Source organism: Rhinopithecus bieti, unplaced genomic scaffold (genome assembly GCF_001698545.2).
Source record: "Rhinopithecus bieti isolate Rb0 unplaced genomic scaffold, ASM169854v2 scaffold_29378, whole genome shotgun sequence".
NCBI lineage: Eukaryota > Metazoa > Chordata > Mammalia > Primates > Cercopithecidae > Rhinopithecus > Rhinopithecus bieti.
This window is the reverse complement of record NW_016813019.1, coordinates 767,377-777,830: the sequence shown is the minus strand read 5'-3', so window position 1 is coordinate 777,830 and position 10,454 is coordinate 767,377. Positions and strand designations below refer to the sequence as shown.

General features: G+C 46.3%; 1 protein-coding gene across 1 annotated transcript in view; it reads left to right on the top strand.

Annotated features, from left to right (window-relative positions):
- IRAK2 (interleukin 1 receptor associated kinase 2) overlaps positions 1-10,454 on the top strand; it is a 75,261-nt gene that overhangs the window by 58,671 nt on the left and 6,136 nt on the right. Inside the window, exon 9 of the mRNA XM_017847451.1 lies at positions 7,291-7,734. Within this exon, the coding sequence (XP_017702940.1) occupies positions 7,291-7,734 (444 nt within the window). The remainder of the gene's footprint in view (positions 1-7,290; positions 7,735-10,454) is intronic.

Here is a 10,454-nt window from a genome sequence, read left to right as displayed (position 1 = left end):
AAAAAAAAAAAAAAAAAAAAAAAAAAAAAAAATTTGGAATGTTTACAGAAAGCACACTTCTTCTCTACATATCAGGCAATTCGTTAGGGATTTTCCTCAAATTGATAAAAGTTAATTTCTGCCCTTTTAAATAAGTTTCGTTAATAAAAACAATTTCCATTTTGTAGGCCAAAGATCTGATATACATAGTCATTTAAAAAAATATAACAACCTGACTAGGCGTGGTGGCTCACACCTCTAATCCCAGCACTTTGGAGGAGGCCAAGGCAGGTGGATCACTTGAGGCCAGGAGTTCGAGACCAGCCTGGGCAACATGGCAAAACCCCATCTCTACTAAAAATACAAAAATTAGCTGAGCGTAGTGGCGCATACCTGTAATTCCAGCTACTTGGGAGGCTGAGTCAGGAGAATCGCTTGAACTCTGGAGATGGAGGTTGCAGTGAGCCGAGATTGTGCCACTGTACTCCAGCCTGGGTGACAGAGTGAGACCCTGTCTCAAAAGAGAGTAAAAATATAACAACCTAGCCTGACTTTGTGTTAAATACTTTCCATACATTATCTACCTAAATCATCTCAACTTTTCCATGATAGAGTCATTATGTTCATCTGCAGATGAGGAAAGCTGGCTCTGAGGTTGGCCTAGGATCTCGGTTGGAGTTACCAAGTGTCAGAGCTGGAATTCTGAGTCAGGTCTCCCTGCCCTGAGATCCTGAGTTCTTAACCACATCTGCCTCCTGCTTGTTTCTTGTGACAGTCCAACCATATGAATTCAGTATTATCATTCCCATTTATAGCTGAGAAAACTGAGGGCAAGCTGAAGTGACTTGTCTCACACCCCTCAGTGAGACCAGTGGTGGAACTGTGGTTTAATTGAACCCATGGCTTGTGCAGAGTTTCAAATCTCATGCAAGCTCTAGTCTTCCTCATCAGTTTGAGAGGGGGCACCTTTTCCTACTAGATATTGAGGCCATTGGAACAGACAGATTTTTTTTTTTTTCTGGTGTCTGGGCCCCAGAAGCATCCCCTGGGCTCTGGGGTAGGGAGGCTGAAGGCCTCCCCACTACATGCAGAAAGTCACGACATGTTCCTTTGCTGAACTCTGTGAGTTCCACCCCTTTTGGCCAGTCAATCCCATATGCTGCAGAGAGGTCTGTCTGGGCAGCTCAGATGTGGTTTGGGGCTGTTTGGGGGCAGTTTCTCATCTCCTGACTATTTTCTTGAGATGCATTTCCCAGCAGTCCTCTGGGGCTCCCAGGACAAGTATCACAGTAGAAAGAGGCTTTTGAGGCACTGACATGAAATTGTCTAGAATTATTTTTTTGCTAATGATTTCTAAAAATGTGGAAAATAACCATTTTTTAAAATGTAGTTTCTTACTCTAGACTCTTGTATGGTCTCTTATTGTGTTCTGTTGTGGTAGGTACAATCCTATGGTTAATCAAGATTTGAGTCAGGGAGGAAAGCTTGCTGACTTCCTGTGGCCCAGGGTAGGAGGAAGCAGGCCTCCCCCAGGCTTGGGAAAGTGTTCGTTGCCACAGTGTTTTCTGAGGGCATTTGGTGGTTTCCACCAAAATTGAAAATATGGGTACCCTCTGACGCGGCAATTCCATTTGTGCCTAGAGAAACATGCACACATGTGAGGAGAGACAGATGAACAAGGATATTTGTAGTGGCATTTTTTTTTTTCCGAGACAGAGTCTCGCTCTGTTGCCCAGGCTGGAGTGCAGTGGCGTGATCTTGGCTCACTGCAACCTCCACCCCACCGGGTCCTGAGTAGCTGGGACGACTGGTGCATGTCACCATACCCGGCTAATTTTTGTATTGTTTTGGTAGAGATGGGGTTTTGCCATGTTGGCCAGGCTGCTCTCAAACTCCTGACATAACTCAGGTGATCTGCCCACCTTGGCCTCCCAAAGTGTTGGAATTACAGGAGTGAGCCACTGTGCCCGACCAATTTTAATTAATTTGATTTAGAGATAGGGAGGGGTCTTGCCCTGTCACTCAGGCTGGAGTGCAGTGGCATGATTGTAGCTCACTACAGCCTCGAATGCCTGGGCTCAAGCGATCTTCCCATCTTGGCCTCCCAAAGTATGAGGATTACAGGTGTGAGCCATGGCGCCCAGACTGTATGAGTTTTGACAAACGTATACAGTCATGTAACCACCACCACAATCAAGATACGGAATATTTTTGTCACCCCAGAAAATTCCCGCCACTTCCAAGACCTGGCAACTACTCATCTAATTTCTGTCCACATAGGTCTATCTTCTTTAGAGGGTCATATCAATGGGCCCACGGAGGATGCATCCATTTGTTTCTGTCCCCCTTCATGTAGCATGGTGCTTAGATTCATCCATGTTGTTGATGTGCCAGTAATTCATTCCTTTTCATTGCTGAAGAGTATTCCATTGTATGGATAGATGACTGTTTATCCATTTACTAGTTGCTGGACATTTGGGTTATTTCCAGGTTTTGGCAATTCTGAATAAAGCCAACAGAAACATTCTTATTTTAAAAAATGAAAAAGAGGCCGGGCGTGGTGGCTCACGGCTGTAATCCCGGCACTTTGGGAGGCTGAGGTGGGTGGATCACTTGAGCTCAGGAGTTCAAGACCAGCCTGGGCAACATGGTGAAATCCCATCTCTATTAAAAATACAAAATTAGCTGGGTGGGTGGCGAGTGCCTGTAGTCCCAGCTACTCAAGAGGCTGAAGCAGGAGAATCGCTTGAACATGGGAGGTGGAGTGCAGTGAGTCGAGACTGCGCCACAGCACTCCAGCCTGGGCAATAGAGTAAGACTCTGTCTCAAAAAAATAAAAAAGTAAATTGAAAAAGACATGTATGTTCTGACAGGGACATATCTCCAAGTGAAAAAAGCAAATTCAGAATAGTATATAATATGATCACATTTTTGCTAAAAATAGATGGAAGAATGAATGAAAACATTGTATCACATATTTTCTTCTCTATAAATTGAGGATAATAGTAGTACTCTCCTGACAAGGTATGTTTGTTTGTTTGTTATCATTTTTGGAGATGAGGTCTTCCTTTGTCAAGAAGGCTGGAGAAGTGCGGTGGCATGATCATAGCTCGCTGCCACCTCGGACTCCTGGGCTCAAGGGATCCTCTCACCTTAGCCTCCCGAGTAGCTGGGATTATAGGCATGAGCCACTGTGCCCAGCATCTGACAGGGTTATTGAAGGTTAAATAATATGTGAGATGTCTAAAACAGTAACTAGAACATAATAAACAATATATGTTAACTATTCATTATTATCATTATTATTTGAGATAGGATCTCTGCCACCTAGGCTAGAGGGTAGTGGTGCAATCATGGCTCACTGTAACCTTGAACCCATGGCCTCAAGTGATCCCCTGCTTTAGCCTCCCAAGTAATTGGGACTACAAGCACGTGCCACCACTCCTAGCTAATTTTTATTTTATTTATTTTCATTTTGAGACAGTCTCACTCTGTCACCCAGGCCAGAGTACAGTGGTGCAGTCTCGGCTCACTGCAGCCTCTGCCTCCTGCCTTCAATTGATTCTCCTGCAACAGCCTCCCGAGTAGCTGGGATTACAGGTGTGGACCAACACGCCCAGCTAATTTTTGTATTTTCAGTAGAGACAGGGTTTCACCATGTTGACCAGGCTGGTCTTGAACTCCTGACCTCAAATGATCCATCTGCCTCGGCGGCCTCCCAAGTAACTGAGACCACAGGCATGTGCCCTCACGCCCAGCTGATTTTTAATTTTTTATTTGTAGAGATGGGGTCTTGTTATGTTGCCCATGCTGATATTGCTATTATTTTAATAGCTCTTAGGTTACTGTTATAATTATTATATAAGTAAATATATAACTAAAATAATTACAGCTGTATAGCAGAAAGTAATATAATCCAAACTATTAGCAGGGGTTACCTTTGGAGAGTAGAAATGAAAGGAAAGGTAAACTTTTGCCTCCAAATTTTAACCACTTATGTTTAATTTTAATTTTGTTTTTGAAGTGGAGTCTCCCTCTGTGGCCCAGGCTGGAGTACAGTGGTGTGCTCTTGGCTTACTGCAACCTCTGTCTCCCAGGTTCCAGCAATTCTTCTGCTCAGCTTCCCATGTAGCTGGGATCATAGGTGTGTGCCACCATGGCCCAGATAATTTTTGTATTTTTAATAGAGATGGGGTTTTGCCACGTTGCCCAGGCTGGTCTCGAACTCCTGAGCCCAAGTGATCCTCCTGCCTTGGCCTCCCAAAGTCTTGGGCTTATAGGCGTGAGCCACCGTGTTGAGCCAAAAGTTGCTCTTTAAAGGTGGTTTGTTTGAAACTAGACTCCCAAAAATGTCCATATGTTACTTTGGTTATGTTTCTTTACTTTTTTTTCATTTTTATATGGAGATGGCATGTCACTTTGTTGCCCAGGCTGGTTTTGAACTCCTGGGCTCCAGCGTTCACCTGCCTTAGCCTCCCAAAAGTGCTGAGATTATAGGCGTGAACCACCATGCCTGGGCACGGTTATGTTTTTTAAGACTCTTATTCTCTCAAAACCTCTCCCGCAATGCCCTTTTTCATTCTGGATGTCATTGCATTTTTGCATAGAATAGGTCATTTGCCTTATATAGACAGACTGTCTCACATTCTGGGTTTTGCTGATTACATCATGTGGTCTCCTTCCCTTGTTTCTCTATTCCTCATATTTCCTGTATTTCGCACTTAGCACTTGTGACTTTTTTAGTCATGGTCATTGCCTTCGTCAAGAAAACTTTGTGGAGGCGCTGTGAGCCTCCCAGTTCTTCACTACTCGGGGCGCGTAGCCTGTTGTCCTACTTTTAGTGCTAAGACCAATAAATGTGTTCAGGTTTTAATGCTAAGATTGATCAGTGGTTTCAGGTGGAGCTGCAGACGCCCCCATGGTGAAGTTCCCTCGACATCCTTTCATCGCGTGTTCTCAGTCCCCCAACCACTGTTTAAACACCAGGTGTATTCTGTACTTTGATTATCATCATAGTCTTTGCATCAAGATACATAGCAATGATGGCAGGTTTCCAGTTGGGGCAAATTGTGAGACCCTGCCTCTAGAAAAAAAGAAAATAATACACTTCTGCTATTCTTGATTATCAGCTTTAAACACTAGCACACTTTTAAAAAAATAAACATTAGGCCGGGTGCGGTGGCTCAAGCCTGTAATCCCAGCACTTTGGGAGGCCGAGACGGGCGGATCACGAGGTCAGGAGATCAAGACCATCCTGGCGAACACGGTGAAACCCTGTCTCTACTAAAAACTACAAAAAAACTAGCCCGGGCGAGGTGGCAGGTGCCGGTAGCCAGCTACCGGGAGGCTGAGGCAGGAGAAATGGCGTGACCTGGGAAGCGGAACTGCAGTGAGCTGAGATCCGGCCACTGGCACTCCAGCCTGGGCGACAAGCGAGACTCCGTCTCAAAAAAAAAAAAAAAAAAAAAAAAATAAAGAATAAATAAATAAAAAATAAAAAATAAAAATAAAAAAATAAACATTTAGCGGGTGCAGTGGCCTCACACCTATATCTGAGCACTTTGAGATGCCAAGGCAGGAGGACGCTTGAGCCAGATCAAGACAGCTGGGCAACGAATGAGACCCCAATCTCTACCAAAAATTAAAAATTAGCCCAAACAATGGCATGCGCTATAGTCCAGGCTACTTGGGAGGCTGAGTTGGAGATCGATTGAACTGAGAGGTTGAGACGTAGTGACTATGAACATATCACTGTGCCCGGCCTATTTCTATTTTTATTTATTATTATTATTTATTATTGAGAATGGAAAGTCTACTCTGTCACCCAGGCTGAGTCAGTGGTGTGATCTCAGCGCACTGCAGCCTCTCCTCCCGGGTTCAAGCAATGCTCTGCCTCAGGCCTCCCGAGTTACCTGGACTACAAGCGTGTGCCCCCAGCCGGCTAATTTTTTTTTGTAGTTTTATAGAGACGAGTTTCACCATGCATACCAGGCTGGTCCCGAACTCCTGACCTTGAGTGATCTCCCTCCCTGGCCTCCAAAAGCACTGGGTACAGCCTGAGGCACCAGCCTGCCACAAATATCGTTTTTACAATATTAGTATACATATTTGTAACATTATATATGCTAATCATATAACCATATTACTCAGGAAATATATAACATTAATTTAATTAAATCTTACATATTTGTAAATAATATTATTATATAGCTATGTCTATGTAGCATAGTCAGATTCCGGTATTTATGTGGTACAAAATAAAAATTGTTAAATACAAAATGTATAAAAGTATAGACATATTTCTGTATAGTGGCTCTCGTTTATGTATACTTAGAATCCTACATTGAAATTTTTTTTTTTTTTTTTTTTTTTGAGACGGAGTCTTGCTTGTCGCCTGGCTGGAGTGCAGTGGCCTGACTTGCTCACTGGCAAGGCTCCGCCTCCCGGTTCACGCCATTCTCCTGCCTCAGCCCCCGAGTAGCTGGACTACAGGCGACTCCACCACCACTTGGCTAATTTTTTTTTTTTTTTTTTTTTTTTTTTTTTTTTTGGTTGAACCAGAGGCTTGCCTCTGTCGCCCAGGCTGGAGTGCAGTGGCCGATCTCAGCTCACTGCAAGCTCCACCTCCCGGGTTTACGCCATCTCCTGCCTCAGCCCCACAAGTAGCTTGACTACAGGCGCCGGCCACCTCGCCCGGCTAGTTTTGTATTTTTTTTTTTAGTAGAGACGGGGGTTACCGGCTTAGCCAGGATGGTCTCGATCTCCTGACCTCGTGATCGCCCTGTCTCGCCTCCCAAAGTGGCTGGGATACAGGGCTTGAACCACCGCGCCCGGCCAAATTTTTTGTATTTTAGTAGAGATGTTCACCGGGTAAGCCAGGATGGTCCTCGATCTCTCTGACCTCATGACCACCACCTCAGCCTCCCAAAGTGCTGGGATTACAAAGCGTGAGCCACCGCGCCCAGCCAAGCCCAGCTAATTTTATATTTTAGTAGAGACGGGGTTATGCCATGTTGGCCAGGCTGGTCTTGAACTCCTGACCTCAAGTGATCCACCCGCCTCTGCCTCCTAAAGTTCTAGGATTACAGGCGTGAGCCACCGCGCCCGGCCCTGGTATAGGTATTTTTGTTATTCCCATTTTCCTGATGAACCAACCGAGGCCTAGAAAAATTAAGGCCCCGCGTTTGTGGCATGAGTTCACTACGGAGTGTCTTGTGCATGTAGGAAATCGCGTCCTTCTCCATTTCTTGGGTGTTTTACTTCTTTCTGGAATCTTTGCATTTATTCTTACGATGTCCTGTTGGTTTTGAGCATTTTTTTGCAGCTCTGGAGGTGACTGGGGCGCGTGCGTTGGCTGTCGCAGCCCTGCAGCTCACACAAGGGCGTTTCTACCCTCCTTCCCACAGAAGGATTTACTCCTCAGGGAAATTCCAAGCAGCACCGCCTCGCTCTGCTCCAGGAAGACGGGCGTGGAGAACGTGATGGCAAAGGAGATCTGCCAGAAGTACCTGGAGAAGGGTGCAGGGAGGCTTCCGGAGGACTGCGCCAAGGCCCTGGCCACGGCCGCCTGCCTGTGCCTGCGGAAGCGTAACATCAGCCTGCAGGAGGTGAGTCTCGCCCGCAGCAACCTTGCTGCCTGGGCATGTGGGTCCACCTCATCGGGGACCGCCCCTTCACAGAGGCCTGGTGCACAAACCAGGGTTTTGGCAAGCCGCAGAGCCTCCTGGAGCTCGCATCAGCCAAGGGGCTGTGTAGGTAGGGATGGATAGTGCGAAGTCTGAGCAGGACAGGGGTATTGCAGGGCCTCAGGGTGCAGGACCAAATCCGGGGATGTTAACGAACTTGATGCACTCTCTGCGAATCGGCTTTATTCCCCCATTTCTATAGACCCCTTCTCCTTTCTTCCGTGCTCCCTGGAGGGAATGGATCTGCCCGCAGGTTTTAACGCAGAGAATGAGCCTCCACCCTGAGGCCCACCGCAGAGGGAGAACCTGATTGGCTGAACTTGGGTCAAGTGTCTACCGCTTGGCCAATTAGGCATGGCGGGGCAGTCCAGCATGCAAACCTGGCTGCCCAGGGCTCCATCCCTGTGTGGTATCAGGGCCAGGTCCCAAAGAAAGGGAGCGTGCTCAGCCCATGCACTAGGTGGATGTCCTAGAAGGCAGCCACTACACGGGGTAAGACATTTTTCTGGACATGAGAAGTAGCCGTGGCTTCTATGGTAAAAGGTAATCGAGAGCTACTGCTTGGTCTTTTTTTTTTTTTTTTTTGAGACAGAGTCTCCCTTTTTCGCCCAGGCTGGAATGCAGTGACGCTATCTCCAACCTCTGCCTCCCGGGTTCAAGTGATTCTCTTGCCTCAGCCTCCCGAGTATCTTGAATTACAGGCATGAGCCACCACGTCTGGCCATTGCTTGCTTGGTCTTTCTAAGGACAAAATCTCCACTGCCCACGAGGAACCTTAGACATCATCTAGCAGAGTGATTTTCAAGTGGTATTGGGCACAGAGGGGCTCCTTGAGAATATCTCAGGAATTGCTGTTGGCACCAAGAGGGATTGGGGGAGGTGCAGGCCCCCAACTGTGACTTGGACCAGACACCCACTTTGACTTCTCTCAGTTACTATATTGGGTTCTCTGGAAAGGGTTTGGTAGCTGAAAAAAATCTTCAAAAACCACTGCTGTAGCCCAAGCCTCCCATTTTACAGAAGGGCAAGTGAAGGGCCAGAGAAGAGAAGATGAGGCCAGAGAATTTGTTTCTGTCAGAGCTCTCTGGACTCCCAGTTCAGCCCTATGTCCATCGTCTTGCACTGTCATGTGGCAGGAGCTGGAGGCTTCAGTCTTTGTTCTCAGCCTTTGCTAGCACAGATGTCCCCCAAGTGTCCATGTGCCACGATGTTCAGTCATTCATTCTGTAGTTGTACACTAGGGCCAGGGGACACATCTGTTTGGGAACAAGGCAGACCCAGGTTCCCTCTCCTGGAACTCATGGACATTGTATAGTAATTGTCTGTGTGGTGAGCGCCAGGACAGTGTATGACGAGGATCCCACCCTGTTGACTTTCCTGAGGAAGGGGTGTTTAAGCACATGAAGAGCAGTCCATGCAGAAGGAACACCCTGCAAGTAGCTTGAGCCGGGAGAGACCTCAGCACGTTCAAGGGCTTGGAAGAAAGTCCGAAGGGCTAGAACACAACACATGGGGCACAGTGGCTTGTGTTGGGTGTGTCGAGGAAGGAGTTGTCCAATGATAGAGGGCTTTGTAGGCACAGTAAGGATTTTTGCAGAGCCGCTAAGGTTTTTTTTGTTGTTGTTGTTTTTTGACAGAATCTCACTCTTTCGCCCAGGCTGGAGGGCAGTGGTGCAATCTCGGCGCACTGCAATCTCCACTTCCCAGGTTCAAGCAATTCTCCTGCCTCAGCCTCCTGAGTAGCTGAGATTGCAGGTGTGTGCCACCACACCCAGCTAATTTTTGTATTTTAGTAGAGATGGGGGTTTCACTATGTTGGCCAAGCTGGTCTTGAACTCCTGACCTCAGGTGATCCACCTGCCTCGGCCTCCCAAAGTGCTGGGATTACGGATATGAGCCACTGCCCAGCCTCACTAGGGTTTTAAGCAGAGGTAGGACATAATCAGATTTATATTCTAAAAAGTTCTGTCTCCTTCAACCAATTATTATTTCAGTAAGACTTTCATCCTTTTATTCATTCCATTATTTTGTTCAATGTGTCACTTAATGTGCAGGTGAAACTGCTATAACAAGGAGACTGCAAAATGCAGTGGTGTAAATGAGATAGACGTTTATTCTCTTTAGTGTAACAGTTTGAATTTACACAGTCCAGTGCTAATGTGGCAGTGCCACGGTATTGGGGACCCAGGCTCCTTCTATATTTTTTGTCTGCTATCCTTACCATATGGCTTCCATTTCAGGGTTTAAGATGGCTGCTGTTGCTCAGGCCATCACACCTGCATTCCAGCCACTGAAAGAGGGTTAAAAGGAAAAGGTGGACACACTCCCTTTCTTTTAAAGATATAACCTGGAAATGTATCACTTTTTCTCACATAACGGAGAGCAGAAGCTAGTCACATGGCCACACCTAGCTACAAGGAAATGCGGTCTTTAGATTGGCAAATATTTATTGGGCATCTACTGTGAAGATTTATCTCAAGAAGTAACATGTGACCTGGGCCTTGAAGGATGAGATGTTTGCCATGTAAAATAAAGGGGATAGGGCACTTTAGGTGTAAGGAGAGGTAGGAGATGGCCTTTGCAGTACATCACAACCAAGCTAGGAAGATGAGAGAACAGCTGGGTCAGGGACTCGAAGATAAGCAGGCCTGGGTTTGGTGGTCACCTTTGTTATTTACTGGACTGGCTGGGTGGCTTTAGGCAGGGAACTTAACTTTTCTGATCTTTTAATTTTTTATCTATAAAAACTCATGTATTGTGTATGAAATGGATACATTAATATACTGAATT